The sequence below is a fragment of the Acanthaster planci genome, linkage group LG01, assembly GCF_054643075.1.
Source record: "Acanthaster planci isolate LZ-2023a linkage group LG01, COTS_SCS, whole genome shotgun sequence".
NCBI classification, from domain to species: domain Eukaryota; kingdom Metazoa; phylum Echinodermata; class Asteroidea; order Valvatida; family Acanthasteridae; genus Acanthaster; species Acanthaster planci.
The window spans coordinates 34,039,624-34,056,861 of record NC_141777.1 but is presented as its reverse complement, the minus strand read 5'-3'; the positions used below and the strand labels follow the sequence as shown (position 1 = coordinate 34,056,861).

At 41.4% G+C, this 17,238-nt stretch overlaps 3 protein-coding genes across 3 annotated transcripts; 1 reads left to right on the top strand and 2 right to left on the bottom strand.

Moving 5' to 3' along the window:
• Positions 1-811: 811 nt before the first annotated feature.
• LOC147800683 (uncharacterized) lies at positions 812-10,662 on the bottom strand. Its single transcript, XM_087142979.1, has 3 exons — positions 10,496-10,662; positions 4,352-4,455; positions 812-2,845 (listed from the first exon to the last, which is right to left on the bottom strand). The coding sequence occupies exons 1-3, from the start codon at positions 10,660-10,662 to the stop codon at positions 2,805-2,807; spliced, it is 312 nt and encodes a 103-aa protein (XP_086999105.1). The 3' UTR covers positions 812-2,804.
• On the top strand, positions 2,471-9,891 carry mrpl11 (mitochondrial ribosomal protein L11). The gene is made up of 5 exons (XM_022249627.2): positions 2,471-2,555; positions 5,297-5,463; positions 6,993-7,088; positions 7,827-7,920; positions 8,190-9,891. The coding sequence occupies exons 2-5, from the start codon at positions 5,329-5,331 to the stop codon at positions 8,435-8,437; spliced, it is 573 nt and encodes a 190-aa protein (XP_022105319.1). The 5' UTR covers positions 2,471-2,555; positions 5,297-5,328; the 3' UTR covers positions 8,438-9,891.
• Positions 10,083-16,948, bottom strand: LOC110987151 (uncharacterized). The gene is made up of 6 exons (XM_022249625.2): positions 16,687-16,948; positions 15,496-15,697; positions 14,050-14,303; positions 13,711-13,929; positions 12,464-12,577; positions 10,083-11,493 (listed from the first exon to the last, which is right to left on the bottom strand). The coding sequence occupies exons 1-6, from the start codon at positions 16,816-16,818 to the stop codon at positions 11,431-11,433; spliced, it is 984 nt and encodes a 327-aa protein (XP_022105317.2). The 5' UTR covers positions 16,819-16,948; the 3' UTR covers positions 10,083-11,430.
• Positions 16,949-17,238: the final 290 nt, after the last annotated feature.

Below are 17,238 nucleotides of genomic sequence, written 5' to 3'. Positions count from 1 at the left end.
TGACGTGGTGTTCATTTCCATCATGAGTTAGTTATGGCTGTCCTCTTCATGTGCTCAAAGATGACAGAGGTGCAAAAACCTATCCTGCCAAATACCTCTTTGTGCATTGACTTGATCGTAAGAGAAAGAGGAAATATCCAAATCTACTCCTGGCTATGATTATGAGTCGTCTGCTGCTCGAACCTTTCAGCGTGGCTGGATTAGTGGCTTCAATTAACGATACTAAATATAGGCATCATATGCAGTCAGCTAAGCTGCTGGATGAAAATCTTGAGTTACTGGTGCCATTTAAATACCCGACCCAGGCATGCGCACGCGCATCGCTGTTGATGATGTAGATAATCAATTCGTTTTCCACACTGTACCTCATGTTTGACGCCATAGAATAATCTCTTGGTTTTTTTTGTTTGTTTGCTTGTGGGTTTTTTTTGCCGATCTTTGTATGGTTGGGATACCTGTTTTCGTTATTATTTTTTTCTGAACAGCCCAACCATTCAAAAGTGCATCCTGTGGGTATGGGTCACCGGCTTCAAACGACTGAAACCACTGACTGAATGGACACAATGTCTGATTTTCATAATCGCGACCCGCTCTGCAAAAAGGGTATTAAGTTGCGTAATGCCAAAACACGTAATGGCCTGTTTTATTTGGGGAGGGCAAAATTTCTTCCAAAATGTAATTTTTTGGTTTTTTCCTTTACAAGCTTCTATAGTGTTTAAATTTGCAGAATTTGCAGCACATAGATACTAGTGAATAAAGATTAAATTTTGATCATTCAGTAGGAAATTAGCATTGTTTCCCAGCGATACACTTTATAAGCTTTTTCTCGAAATTGTTTTTATTGAATCAAAAAATGTGGATATACAAAATTAATGTCTATATATCTCAGGAACACAGCGCACTACAGGGGTCATTCATATATCAAATACTGGCGTTTCACAATAATGCACCTCCAAGAGTTTGCTATGCGTTGGCCAATCACAACGCGCGAAATCTGTCGACCCTTTCCACACGCGCTTTGGGTTGACAGATTTTGCGCACTGTGATTGGTCAATGCATTGCAAACTCTTGGGAGGCGCACTATTGTTAATCACTCGAATTGTAGCTTTTGATGTACAGAATCCAGCCATATCAAAAATTCATAACCTGAATCTGGCGACTTATTACCCATTTTTCTAGACCCGTCACAATTATGTGAAATGTTGACTCCTATTTTTTTTACTCTAACTAATTCATGTATTTATGACAACTGTTGATCTATATAGGCTAGATTATTGTCATTTGTTCCTAAATGTGCACAGTACAAGTAGTGGAAATAATGCAGTGGAAATTCGGCTTATACACCCTGTTTCATACTAATTACTACGTTCAACAATGCAAAGAAGAAATATACGTCGTTTCATTGGAAGTAGCAAGAAAGTTGTATGATCATTGTTTCATCTTTGTAACACGGGCAAAATAATGACAAACAGCGCTGGTGGAAATCAAAGCCAACGTGCAAGAAACGCGCGTGGCAACATCAGTACTTTTTTGAGGGAGCTTTCTATTTTGCTTGTCTTCCACGAGGCACTCCTCTTGTCAACCAGCATAAGACAAAAGTACAAAAATTGTCCTTCTAATAAGTTACCCATCAAAGTTTCTACAGTCCAAACAAGCTGCTGAACCCGAAAAAAGCAAAAAGTAGAACTTTCTCCAAGAAAGTATAGAAAATGTGATGTTTGTACAGAGAGCTTTGGTAACACAGTGACGTAACTAGGGTGCTACAGCGGGGGGGCACCTGGGGTGCAAATTTTTTTTTTCATGGGGCACTGAAAATAAATGAACTAAGTGCCTGTCTAAACGTCTACCTACATAAATGGACGTAAATGTCCATTTCAAAATTTCAAAGGGGGGGCACCTGGGGCACGGGCCTCCGTTGGGGGGGCACGTCCCCCCCCCGTAGTTACGCCACTGTGGCGACACTATAATTGTTCTGCCTTGGGTGACATCACGCTTTGGCTCATGAATATGGAAATTTAAGGATAAAAGCCAAACTGTTGAAGATTCTCCCTTTTACTGCTTCAAAAGAGGTAGGACTAAGTCATAGTTACATTGCGTGATAGCTTTCCTGCATAAATTCAAAGTCTCTTTGAAGTCAAAACTTTGCTGTGAACGTATCGTGGAGCTCGACGGTATGAAGTGAATTCTACGGAAACGTACTACCGCCACGCACAAAATATTTTTTTCAAGAATAAGTTTCCGAAGTTACGTACGAGACAGTTTCACGTAGGTACATCAAAACTATTAGTGTATGTTCATACTTCGGACTTAAAACGTACGTACGTGCGTGAAAACATCACTTAGGTATGTGAAACTAAAAATATCATGTACGTACATGAAAGTGTTAGTATGTGCGTCCAAAAATGTTTTTGTACGTGCGTTGGTAGTTTCCGTAGTAATCTGTTCCTCAGCGCTAGTTAGGACTGTACTACAGAGGTCGCTGTAGCGTTCTACGGTCACGTTTTACCTGACTTGTGAGAGTGGTGTAACTTCAACTTCAACTACAACTTACATAGGTGAGCCAGCTTAAAACCATGGAGATTTTCCTACTTCCATGCTAAGAGTGAGACTAACTAGGAGTAGGCCTACCCCCCTAAAATATGTAATGCCTTATTACATGGGTTTTGTGATACAGTCACACTTGTCTGAATGGTTCGATGAGGTGTGTACAAAGTGATGCCAGCACGTACATGTACATTAACAGGCGGCGTATTTGTGGACTCTGTCTTCATTTACACAACGTGATCATGATTACGCTGGTCCGGTCAGGTCAACAGGCTGGGGGCATCCGTGCTTGTGCACAAACCTATAGAATTTTTAGAAAATTCGAAATATTGTACGGCTTTTGTTATCTGCGTCTGAAACAGTGCAGCATCAACAAAGCCAATATGCAAACAACCCAAACGCACAATCGGTAAATGAGCATAGGCCTGAATTTGAATCATTTTGCTCTCTGCCATGCCCATGTCCACCCAAAAAAAAAAACAAATGCAAACACGTGAACATAGGAATTTTGCCTTGACCTTTTTTTAATTGGATTTTATCGGTACCCGCTGCGCATGATAACAGTCGCTGTTCCAGAGCCGTCAACTCATTCAACACTGACTGAAATAAGGGAACGACTTTTTAATTTAGGCTAGATGAACTTACTATAAAGAAAACCACTGAAAGACATGCATACAAAATCAGACGACCTTGCTCAAATGTTAGGGAAACATTTATTTTAAAATAATCAGCAATGAATGTAAATAAACGTGTGCCATTGCTCTGTATACGCGCACCTTATTCCAAAAACGCGCTGACATTGGCGTATGTTGTACTTGCACGTTGCATTTAGAATACATAATAAATAGTAGACAGTTCAAGTGTTTAGCTTAAAAAACAAAACAATGTCACTTCAAATTAACGAAGACCATAACATGTTTGTCACATTGGCACGGCATAGAAACCCAAGTAGCAACACAATCACTTGATCTGCCGTCTGCCTTTAGAAGAATATTGAAACTTGCTGTAGCTGGTGATACATGTAGTTAAGTTTGGAATATTTGGTCATGAATTATGTGTCTTTGGCTCATTTGAAAATCAGTTAAAAAGTGTGTTACTAAAATATACCCCAAAATATACAAATCATAAACTTTTGAGTATCACGTACATTGTATGTCTGGAAACTTTATTCTCAACATCTTAAAAGTTAAAGATAGTGGTGTACGGACATGACATTGAGGACACTAATGACAAATAATCTTGTGGTTAGCAGGAATCAAATTTGGTTGGGGAAAAGACATATCTGGCGAAAACACATGATGGCACAATACATATACATGTGTAGCTCTTGAAAACAGCTCTACTGGAGTTTTTTTACCAATTTTTTTTTTTGAAAAATTTGAGATTTTTACTCACCAATTACTTTTTTCAATCCCGTGACGATCACACTATTTGTGTTTTATCATTGCGCATGCATTGGGCCGACCGTTGGCCAAGCTTGGTATGCATTTCTGTTCAACCATTTTTGGAGCCGGGGAGGGAAAAGCATATTGTTTTCACTGTGTGGCCGTCCTTGCTGTGTGACTTGTAAGGTGATACAATCAGGACGCACAGCATGCACTCTGCTGTGTAGCTAGCTGTGAGATCACAAGATCTTAGGAATTTTCCCCCCCCCACCGAAAAATTTGGTTGAAAAGCGGAGTTTGCACTGAAAAAAGCTTGATTCATAAAATACCCAGTGTTACGACCCTGTGAAAATAACAACCCCTGTAAGTCACACAGAATGACCTAGAGTTCTCTATTTTAGTCATGACCTAGTGCTACCTACCCCCAGAACTGTGGGGCTCAACATCCGCCACCCTCGTCGCTGTGGGGTTTGTCGTCCGCCACACTTCCATGTTGGAATTCAGCGGACGATGAACTGGGCAGACCTGGAGGAAGTAATAGTCTTTAGAATGTTAGAAACCAAATTCATGGTGACTGAGATTGCAAAAAATGGAGCCGTGATCTAACTGAGTCATGTAACTGGCATATGACTGACTCCCTCAGATCCCTCAAAACAGTCTCTGTGCTTGTTTGGTGTAGAAAAATCAAACTAGTACAAGGGTATGTCAGTTCTAGTTTTGAATAACGCCCCCAAACATACATGTATAGTCGTCAGAGGCGAAGTTAGTAAACTTCGCCTCTTATGTCAGATTGGTTTTCACAGTAAATGGCAACAAAAGGGACCTGGTGACTTTACGGTCACAGACCTTTCACTGCCAACCATACTAATTTGCTTGTTTTCCTTCTTTTCTTTTTTAAATAACCTTGCCCTGGGTTATGGGATTCATATTCTAACCTCTCTGAAACGAGACGGTCGGAATGCCCAACTCCATAGTTCTAGGAAACGTAAATTCACACTCTAAATTAAAGATGATGTTATGGGATTACACCAGTTGACTAACTCTGTGTTTTGAAATTTTATAACAGTGACATGCTGCTTAGATGGGCATGCTGGGATATAATCAAAGATGGCTGATAATGTGTGATTTCCAATCTGTCTGATTCAGATCCTTATAAACCAGAAATCAGTTCCTTCCTGATCCAGTCTCGCTCAATGTTGACGATTTGAACCTTGATTGTTGTAACCAGAAAACTTGGGAGAGTTACAGAGACAGTTTGTGGTTGCATTGTAGGCACTGATTAAATTGAAAAAAAAAGGTGAGCCCTTTTTCTGGTTCACAAGGAATCAGCGAAGTCATCCTTTTTTTTTTTGTATTTGTACTGCTAGGCCAGTGTCAGGCACACGTGTCATCTACTGATATGTCCAAGGCTGCCCGTGCCGTGAAATCAGCCAAGGATGCTGCTAAGAAAGTGGAGCATGGCAATAAGATCCGAACGTACATCAAGGCTGGAAAAGCAGCACCTGGGCCCCCTCTGGGGCCTGTACTTGGTCAGGTTAGTCCTGTGACCCTTGCCCACCTGATTCCCTCAAAATTTCTCTGGAAGTTTGGGAAGATTTTGGAGAAAGGTGGATGGTAGAGGCAAGCCACAGTTTACTTGACATGGGGCTGAGGGCCAGGGAAGATCCAAAATCATTTTTTTTTTCAGGTGGATTGTATTGTGCCAAAAATGTACATATTTCTATATGTGGCCTTTTATGGCCTTTCTGAGAGGTGAGGCAAAGTTTTGTGCATTTCACACACTTTTGGAGGGAAGGGAATTTCACCTCGAAAAAAAAAACGCTTTCTTCCTTTTGTAGGGCCATAGCCCCTGGTATACATCCCCCTCTGCCAGTTCATGTGGTATGATACTTCTTGGAGTGACGAAGCATGTACAGTTGGCTTCCTGCACAAATGAAGGATTTTGCCTGCAGCAAGAATTTGGGGGGAATTTGCATTCACCTTGAAAGGATGAAAGCCTATCTCGCAATCAAAGTTCTGCTCAACCTAGGTCTTGGGGTTACATGTGCTTTATTGTCAACTTGGTTCCAGCAGTGAGCCCTGGTTGTGCAGCTTTCTTCCTGTGCCCTCTTTCAATACAGTAATTGCAAATAGTTCATTTGTGCTTTGTTCTTGGTATTACAAATGCAATTTTCATGTCCTCATCTGCCTTGTAATCAAATAGTCTCTTTTTTACCATTTTGTTCATATTTGTGCTTTTGGATCTCAGAATTAACCATGTTTTTATCTAGGCTGTGCCGAATATCTTGATATTCAATCGATTATCCAATATTCTTTTTCGAATTTGAATATTCCAATGCAAAATTCATGAAATTGAATTTTCCTTTTTTTTAACTGAGAAATATTGCACAGTTGTGGCTTGTTCCAAGCAGATTCAAATGAAAAGCGAGAGAAACCTGAATTACAATGATTCAAAACATGCATTATTCATTGAAAAATCTAAAGGAATATACATTTTCAACAGGACATGGAGTATTATTCGTCTCTTAAATCTTGCTAAATCGTGGCTGGAGATATGTCTCCAAGACGTGAGAAGCTACATGTGTACATGTATTATAGATATTATGTTCAATTGTGTGTGTTACTGCAGCTGATTTTGTGTGTGGTGTATTCCTCAACAATTTGCCAATGGATTCGACCGAATATTGGGATATTCGATCGAATTGAAGGTCGAATATTCGAATATTGAATTATTTGAATTGACTCAGCCTAGCTTTTTATACCAGACACTGCATACAAAAGCAAAGATTATTTTTCACAGACCACAGACTTCTAATTATACATGTATGTATGCTGAATGTTTGAATAATAATAAACTACAAATGATCCATTGCCGGGGTGGGAGAACAGGCAGCCACGGGGGGGGGGTGTACTGCTTGACACCGTGGGAATGAGGTTGAGTCTGTCTACATGTGTTTTCATTGAATGACTGCACGCGTGTGTTTGTTAAAACACACTTGAGATGGACCAGTGACTCCAGTAGAGCTGTTTTGTTAACATGCTTTCTCTTCTGCCCGCCTACAGAGGGGAATCGCTATTGGCCAGTTTTGTAAAGACTTCAACGAAAAGACTAAGCACATTAAAGAAGGCGTACCACTTCCGTGCTACATTCACATTAGTGTAAGCATTTGTATCTATATTGTATCACTTGTTCTCTCCAAGATGGACCTTGAAAAACTGAGCAGTTGCACACACTGAATGAAGAAGCTAATTGCCCACAGTAATGATGTGAGAAAATTGGCATATTCGGAAAATTTAGGAAATAGACATGAGGCCATGAAAAAGAAACGGTAATTCTACTGCATTTTCTACTGCAAAAGATTTTCCATTTTTAATTAGGTGGTTGTTATTTATTTACATCATTAGTGCTATTTGTGGCATTGTGGAAAATCATTTCTTTTTCAAAAATCAGTAGCAGAAGTGGGGATTTCTACTTTTTTGAAATTATACATGAGTTAATCATGATTGAGTCTTTTGGGGTCACCACAAGTAAAATTACAAGTAAGGTTCAGTTGAGGGACAGTGGCAAATGAATGCATTTAGGTTTAATAACTGACTGCATTTAATAACTGACTGAATTCCACGTGCAAAATCTGGTACAACTCATAACAACTTTGCCATGGATCTATAATTCCCCCCCCCAACAGAGCTTTGCCCTTTTCCTGGCAGTGACCATTGGCTGAATTTGAGTCTGACCAGCGTTCTCTCTGGGTCATTGTATTACTTTCTAATTAGGTGTTGGTAATATGAAAACAAGCAGTGTCTTGCTTACACCAAGATTGTCTCACTTTGTTTTCTCTCCGAAAGTGTCAGTTGTTCATCTGAAATGTTTCTCCATTGTTCGCCTCTGTGTGCTAGCCTGACAGATCCTATGACATTGAGATCAGAACACCGCCAGTATCCTATCTAGTGATGCAAGCTGCCGGAATGAACAGAGGGGTCCATGAAGCAGGTACATGTACATGTAGGCCTGATACTGTATTTTGAAATCCCAAATCTTTTGGAGTTTGAAACCTGATATAAATGTACAGAGATCAGTCGGACCTTTCCCATAATTTCAAATGAGGAATTTAACCAGATGGATTTCCGTACAATAGCAGTGTTTCCATAGTGTCATCAAGTAAATTTTTGTTTTAAATATTTTTATTTTAAATAACTTATGAGGTAAAGGATCAACCCGAAAGAATTATTGCCTTCTTTTTTTTTTTCATTTTTCCAAAGGGAAGCAAACATTTGGCAGAATTTCTCTCAAGCATGTCTACGAGATCGCCAAAATCAAGCATCAAGATGCCCCTCTCAGGGACCTGAGTTTGGAAGAGGTTTGCAAGCAGATCATCGGCTCCTGTCGCTCCATAGGTGTCGAGGTAGTGAGGACCCTGGACCCGGAGGAGCATGGGAAATTCTTAGAGGAGGTGGCTGAGACAAGGAAAGAGCTTGACGCTCAGAGAGCTTTGGATAGGGTGTCCTGATAGTATTAATAAATGTCACTGACAATCAACAGGGACAGCTTCCCCCATGTCAGCCCCCACACACAGGTTACAGACCTCGACAGATTTGTGTCAGTGTGAGAACTGAAGGACAAAGGGACGGTTGTCAGTACGATCCTTGTCCCATAAGCAGGATTCATGGCTACTTTTGATGTCACATGAGGCATTTCACTCAGGAAATGAATGCGTGTGGGACACATTTCTTTTTGGTTTTTGTAATTTGGAGCATTTGTTATTACAAGGTTAATAAGCCGAGCAGCCTGTGCAACTTGCGCAGGACACAACCCTTAATGAGCCACTTGGGTGTTGCTGGTACGTGATCAAATTGGAGCACGGTGTAGGTTATTCAAGAGCATCTGAAATGCATTTGAGGTTGGACCATAAAGCCGTGTAAAATTACTACCGTACTCACTTGCAGTGCAGAGGCCTACTGGATGCATACATGTTCATGCACAAACCGGGAAAGCCTGAAATTTCATACACTGCTTGCATGGTTAATTTTATATCTGTATTCTAAAGCAGTGCATCACGAAAGGCAATATGTCAAAAACCAAAACGTAGAATCAGTAATTGAGCGGTTTTCTTTGTCCTGTTTAAACAATACAAATGCGAATGTGTGCATACGTGCGCTGCAGCTGAATTTTGCTGGGGTTTTAACGTGTCTTACTACTGGTGAAAAAATGCACTTACATACATGTATATATTGTTTGTGTATGTCATGCTCGTGGTTTGCATGCTGGGTACATTATTTGGTATGTTTCCTCAACTTTATTGTGTTTTATAAATATACGCATTGATTCCTGAAAATTAATTTCAGTTCTTAGGACGGCATCAAAGTTTCTCTGCGTAGGGAAACGAGACATAAGTGCTCTTGTCATTTAATACAGCTCTGTAGATCGACTCTCGACCACTAAGCACGTTTGGAAGTCCTTTTTTGTTAGGTGCTTTGTTCTGGAAAGATTAGGCCCTTTTCGAATTCCAAAGTGGCTCGTTATCAGTCTTTGTGATATTTACGCGGATGCATTCAACTCTGGTAACAAGGTTCTGGCCCAGTTTCATAGCGCCGGGTAGTGGCCAATTTAATGCTAACACTGCCTCTATCAGTTTCAGAGGGACCATTAAAACAAGTGAGCTTAACCCCTGTGGAAAAAAGTCGCTTAAATCAGTGGCATAGAAATCCCCATGATCATGCAACTGTTCGCTCATTCGTGCTGTGACAGTGTTTAAACAAAATTATTTATTTCCTGTTAGAGTTTGTACAGCCTTTGTATCAACTGTTAATCAGCATGGGCATCAACACCCCCACACACACACCTCCCATGAAAAAAAATGAAAAATAAGAAGGCCGAGAAAGGATTCAGAGCACAAGAAATGATACGAAAAAGAGACGAAAGGAGATGAAAATCACAGATTTGCTTGGAAAACCTCGAAATTGACCCCTTCCGTTGTTAATGGTTCATTGTTTTGTTGCTGACGAATGCCCCCTCTTCCCCGGAAATTCCCCCGTAGAAAAATGCTCCCCCACCCGGAATAAATCTTGGCGACGCCCACGTCAAGCAGTGACATTAAACTTGTATAGCGTGGAGTTTGAACAGAATATAGAGCGGCGTGCAAGTACGCGTAGGCGTGGTAAATTTAATAATTTAATGAGATGTTCGTGGCAATGAATACAGTGATTATGTTGTTTTTGATATAATCATGCCCTTATTTAGCATTGAAAGTTTCCTTTTGTTGAATGAAATTCTTTCACCAATTGCAATGAAACAAACTTGAGCATGCACCATGAAGTTACGGTGGACATCCTATATCCAGCAAAAAAATGAGACCGAGGAGTCCCCCCCACACCCACTTACACACTCTAAAGTATTGTTACTAAACATACCCCCCCAAGTCTGAAAAGAATTCCTCAGATTCCTGTGAGACAATGACCAACACAAAGTTGGAGGTTGTCTGTCTCGTACGTCCTTCATGCGGGACATCCAGTGTTAATCTAGCACAATTTACGCTAATGAACAGTGACAAAAGCATTCCTTTTTCAACCTTGCGTCTTGTGAGCGGAGTGCTGTGGCCTTGTGGTTAAGAGCATCGGATTCGTAGTTTGCGGGCAAAGCCGCAGCTTGCGGGTTCGAATCCAGCCTGCGGTCATGGTGTGGCGTTCCCTTGGGCAAGGCACTTAATTGGGTACCTGTGAGGGTAGAGATGGTCATTGCGGTTGATTTAGCTGCTTTTTAATTTGCGCCGAAAAGGCAGCATTGAGCTGTATACTCCCCAGGGAGCTGAGATGGTGTTTGGGTTGTTTCATAGGCTCTGTGAGCAGGGGTAATAATGTTGGAATGGCGCCTTGATCGTTTTTCCGGATAAGTGCGCTATATAAATCTACATGTATATTATTATTAAAAGTATATATACTTGTACATGTATCGGTGCAGGGCCGGATACGGGATGTTTTGCTGGGGGGTCGGGAAATTTTGTTTTGTTTATTGTGTGTAGCTACCACTGTTGGTGAAGCCGATTAATCTTTTTGTTTTATCCTTAACCGTACACGCAAAATGAGATCCCTTCGTGGGTTATGCTTTTTAGGAGATCTTCCAATCTTTACGTGCACCTAGGCCTCTTATAATTTTTTGAATGATGGGTAATGTGATTGCGTACACCGAGTCCCCGTGCGTCCGGAGCGGGCAACTAACGTATAACTTCCGCCGCTCCTACGTTTAACAATATACTCGGTAAACGCAGCTTTCAAACACTTCTAAACCGGCTTGGAGTCGGCAGATGTTCCTGCAACAGGAATCTTGACTCAGAAGAACCCAAATGAAGTAAAGTGAAGCTCTTTGTAGACGTTGGAGACGAAGCCTCGCTTTGGAAAGTCACCCCCTTAATGTCTACATTATCCACTGCTGGTCGTCTTTGCTCTCGTCCCCGCTGTCTACGGTCGTCTCGATCTCGAAGTTCTCAGTTCGGCTCGTTGTTCTTGCTCAGCTAGGCGGCGCGCCACTGCTTCCCGGATGTTCTCTCGGTGCTTTTGGTTCAGCCGCGCTCTATTACATGAGAAAAGATTGGATCAGGGTGAAACCCTTGAGAAATCTTCGATGGGTAACATTCGAACACTCCGTCTGAGAACTGTTATTTTGTCGGGAAGCTTGGCTTATTGTAGAAATCCCAGTTAAATTACCCATGCACCTTTGGACCGGTTGACCTCATTCCTCCATGGTCGGCCACGCCATTGAATCGCCCTGGATTTTATTGAATAATACGGGCGATTCACAATAGTGCGCCTCCAAGAGTTTGTAACCCGTTGACCAATCACAACGCGCAAAATTTGTCGACCCTTTTGAAACGTGCATTGGGTCGACAAATTTCGCGCATCGTGATTGGCCAACGCGTTGCAAACTCTTGGAGGTGCACTATTGTGAAACGACCGTATTGGTTTCCACAGAACAAGGGAATAAGGTTTGTACTTTGGTTGGCAAAAGGTATTATGTCTGGACTTTCCCAAGTCTCTGCATCCTGGGAGTTCGGTTGTATGACTTTTTGGCATGTGCACCTTTTCTACTCGACTCCAGCTGATACCCATTTCAGATTACATCAGTGAACTTTATTATTCCCTTCTCCTCTTTCTTTTAGTTTGGTGCGTTGCTGATCAGAAATGACCGGAAACTTCATTATCTCTGCCCGTTTCCCCATATTTTATATACTTTCCGGTGATTATTGCATTTACGTTTAAGCCATTTTCATCAGCCGACAGTTCCAGGGTCTTTCTAGAAGGCATTTTCCCTCCACGTACACATCGACATGAATAATGGCCGGTTTAATGTTTAAGTCTTCGTTTTATCAAAAATAAGGCCGATTTTCAGTACATCAGTACCGGTAGTCTTAAGATACTTTAAAGACCGTCGGCTTTATATTGGATGACACTGAGGACACGTTTTGCTTTGAAAGGGCGTCATATCTGCCTATGTCTGATACCCATTATAGGTCACGTGACTTAGTGGTACAATCTGTCTAGACCTGTTTGCACGTAGGCGTTCCAGACGTGTGACGTTTGTCAAGAAGAGGCTCTGTTTTTTTGGCAACGTTGTCGGCAGCACGCTTCTGGCAGGCCTTATCTAAGCTCTCCACGACCTAAATGGGAGCAGAATTCAGAATACGAACTTTTCAGCAAATGTCATGATATAAGCAGGCAACGAAAAAAAGGTTTATTTGACAATCAGTCAAATAAAACAAAAATGGCATGAAATCGTGAAATGGCAGAAATATAATCGTAAGGTAAAATCTTAGCTTTTCCTTTTAACTTGTGAAATGGAAGTCCAGATTTTATATTGCGATAATATTCTTCTCATTCTGTTCTCAGCCACTCACTATTTGCAGATTATATCTTCTGCCTCGCATAAAGATAGGCGCGTATTGCGTGAGGTGGCGCAGAACGTGATGAGCCACCATTGATCTCCCACTACAGTATCGAGATCAATGTGAGCCATCCAGTGCTTTCTCGACAGTTTAAGACTGGCCATGTTACGTACACTTGGCTAATAAGAACAGTTAAACTTTAACAGGTATATGTAGCAATCAGTAGTGTCCATTATTTATTTCAAGTTTTTATTTCTTAAAAATGGTACCTAACCACTACCATCTCCAAACAGGAAGTTACATGGGCTTTTATCAACAAAAATTGTGCACTAGCAAATTTTGAAAGCTGGCCAGGATGCTTAGAGTCTGTACCCTATTTTCATTTCAGAGATGCGATCTGGTATTGATGTTTTCTCGTTTTCAAAACTTTTCTTTTCTTGATAATTATCAGAGAAAATGTTGAAATGATTTTGGAACTTTTCGAATCTTGAAAATTGCTAACAGCAATGTGAAAAATGTAGTTTAATGCACGAAACACCCCCTCTTTCCAAAAATCGTTCAGTCTCTTTGAGACTGATCGGGACATGTAACTCTACATCATTCACGACACCTAGTTCTGGCACTGTTTGCAAGACTCTCAGTGTGCTGCCCTCTTGTGTCACACTTGCGCTACATTCAGAATTAATGTTTAGACATACGAGGCAATATTCAATGGAAGACACTTGACCATAAGTCTAGAAGGGGGCATTAACAATGTTTTAAGGACGTTGTCTGTGTATTTCATCCAAAAACTTTGTCATCTTATACCCATCAATGTATAAGAATCTTCAGTCCATGGGCTGAAGACATAGACTAAAGACATATACCAGTGCCACTTAACCCTCCCTAAGAATGTTTCAAGTCCATACCTGTTTGGCATGGTCTCCCCTGCGTGACATGGCCTGGACACGTTCCCTCCTCTCTTTCCTCATCTGTTCTACCCGCTTGTTGTACGCTAGCTCCTTCTCAATGATCTTGTCGGCAACCCTCTGCTGCAGTGCGCGCTCTGCCTGGGCTGCTGCCTCGCTGTACTGCATCCCCAGGCGAGAGTGTACCCGGAGGCGCTCCTTTAGAGCATCTTGATTAAGCTGATCGCCAAACGACCAATATCAATTAAAAGAAACTTACAGCCATATCAGACGAAGGCAGACTATGACAAGTTATCTTTCTTGTCTTTTTTTTATTTTTATATCATCGGCCAGATGTACCTTTCGTCGTTTTTCGGCAGCCTCCATCCTCTTTTTTAGTTTGTCGGCTGTCATGCGTTCCTGCATCGAGTGGTTCAAGTTCTTCTTGAGGCTGATAAGACGTGCTGGAGGGCGGTGTGAGGGCTGCGGAGCACCCCCAGAGCCAACCTTATCAGCCACGGTAAATGAGATGGCACCGGATGCAGATGCACGCCACTCCAAAATGCCAGCAACTCTTAGTTCGTGGAGAATGTCCGCTTGAATTTGGCCTCGCTCTATAATAAATTTTGACAAAGAAAGAAAGTCGGCGGAGAAGGAAACGCAACATACAAAAAATAATTTAAATTTCTGTTGGGATTCCAGTATTTCAGAAACAATGTTCTTAATATAAAACAAAAATTACCACAAAATTACCACGTTGGTGGTTGAAGGTGTGCAATTAAGTTTGTTATACAGCCGCGATGCGGGCGTGCGGCACTCATCCTAAACTCTGCTATACTATCATTGAAGTCCAAAGTTCGAAATTTAAGAGGGATTCTCAGTGTGCTAGTCACTCGGGCTTATGAAGCCCCAAGTTAGTGCCACTTTTACTTGGTAATATGTATTTCGGAGGGTGCACTCTAAGAAATAAAAGTTTAAATTTGCACCCCTATCATTGATTCCCTGTACATTGATGCACATATGCCCAAGTAGGGGTGCGCACGACCAAACTGTGGGGTGCATGATTGCATCATTTTGGGTTCTGCTATTGTATCAATAGGCATGCAAAGTAAACCTTTATTTCCAAGTGTGGTGCATGTTTCTAAATAAGTTGCGGCCACAAGCTACTAAGTTTTATTTACGATATCCATTTAATTTAGTGTTTATGCACATACCGTAGTGAAAGCAAGCATTAACAGAACCAGAATCGATAATGAACGAACTCGTTTGAAGAGTATGGGCCTACAAGCAAATACTTACCGCTATCTCTAATCACTCAGTTAGAGTAATATATAAGGATACGGCCGCAACATGGTATCTTGCAGCCCCAATTTAATGCGAAACATGCACCACCCTACGAAATACGTACCACTTGGTAAAAGTGGCACTAATGGGGAGAAACGGAGAAGGGTCATTCTATAAATCTGTGGTCCAATTTTGTTCCCGTCCCTTTTACGTCTCACATGATTTTGAATGTTTAGAACTCACTGTTCAATTTTCAAAACTGAGTAAATATTTCAAATTACCTGCCAAATAAATAAAAAATAGTTTGAAATCAATTTCCATGATATATCCCTTGTCAAATAATATTCCATGTCAGATGGTACTCATGTCAGAGGTAACAGGGACGGAAAATGTCACACTTTGGAGCCCAATTTTACAGAATGACCCATAACTCCGGGGTGCACCCCGCGACCATACAGAACGAATACGGATTGGCACACGTGTGTGCGTGTGTGTGTGTGGGGGGGAGGGATGTCCACTGACCTGCTTTGGACAGCGTGGGATGCAGGTCGCTGGGTCTCGGGACGTTGCACGTGTCTGGGTAGATCGTAGCATCTTCAGGTCTGTTCGACGTGAAGAGAAAAGATTCCATTCGGCTGTTTGGCCGAACGCTGACGTCGACTTTCAGCTTATCGACATACTCAGGATTGTCGCCTCCTCCTAAGTGAGACTTGGCGGGTGTAACCTGGGCGAGAGAAGAAATGGACAATATTAAAAAGGGAGGCTAAACACGCCTAATATAAAATGCTTCCCTAAAGGCAAAAGTTGCCATGCTATAGAGCTTACGGAAATGTTTACCCATGCACTGTTGTTTTTATTTGATTAATATGAACAACTCATGATAGCATGCAGTTATAGAGTTTATTAGCTAAAGCGTGACTTCTAATTTTGTTGTAATAAAATGTATCTGCATTTCTCTCCGTTTGTGCTAATTGAAGTTCCAGTAAAACATTTAATTTAACTTGTCAACACATTTCAGATTGATTTCAAAATGTTATATCAGAATCAAGAACCACCTTGTAGTAAATGTACATGTTTGTGCAAAATGTTGAAAGTGATTAGTGTAATTATACAAGCTCAAGTATTTCGTCGGCTGATGTGATTTTCTTAATCGGGAGACGCCTTTTCAACTTTCTTATAATTTCGGCTTTTTGTCTGATAGGATGATGTCGATCGACCTAAGATGGAATTAAATGACCGTAAACTTGCCTAACATCCGATATTTGTTCTCAAAAAGAATTCAGGCAAACCAACGATTAATATCATGGAGCAGTTTTGTGAAATCGAATTGGCGTGGCAACAGCCATAATATAAGACTACACATCTCAAAACGCAGGAGGGGGCGTTGGTGGAGAAAGACCCGATCAATTGATATCTTTCTGGCTGCATGTGCAGTCATGCATATATTTAATATCCGAAGGTGTCATTTATCACTGCAAGGTACCGGTAGGCCTACAGCAAAAAACAAAGGTTAAAATGCGTCAAAACATGTGACCCCCCCCCCGATTTTGCTAAAACCGCTGCAAATCCGTAACAAGGGGGGGGAGCCTCTTATGAAAGTGTGATCCTCCGATAGAACATTACACTATAGGCTACAGGCCAAGTTTGGTCAGAATACCGTTATAGTTCATGATAATTTCTCTGTGCACGAAATGAATTTTGTTATTCCTGTACCTTCACTGCGCGAAAACGGATTCGCCTCCGCGCTTTCCCGTTGGGTCTTGACTCTTTTCGACGGTCAGAACGCTCGATGGCAATGGTACTGCTTATCGGCATTGGTCCAACCCGAGATTTTGCACAACCCATCTCATTTGAAGTTAGGTGATTTATACTTACGGTCTGGATTGCGGGTTTCAAAGATTATTTCAAATATGAGATTGAAACTGGACTAGTTAGCGTAATAATTTATGCATTGTTTTATCACGGTTTATTGTGTTTCCTTGGAGAAGGCACCGTTTGTGACCTCATAAACTGAATGCGCGACCATAGAGTACCGAAGTGAATACGTCGGTGTGTAAAAGGCATTAGCGTGAGAACCAGCGCGTGAACCAACACGCAGTGACGTCACACTTCATTTTACACACTAATTGTGCGCGTGAGGTATTCACTTCGGTACTCTATTTGTGTGAGTGTGCTTGCGTTTGGAATAATGTCTTACCCCGCACGTTTTTAAACCCCCTCGACTTAATGCACATCATGTCAGTACATAAAATCCCCAAATAATTT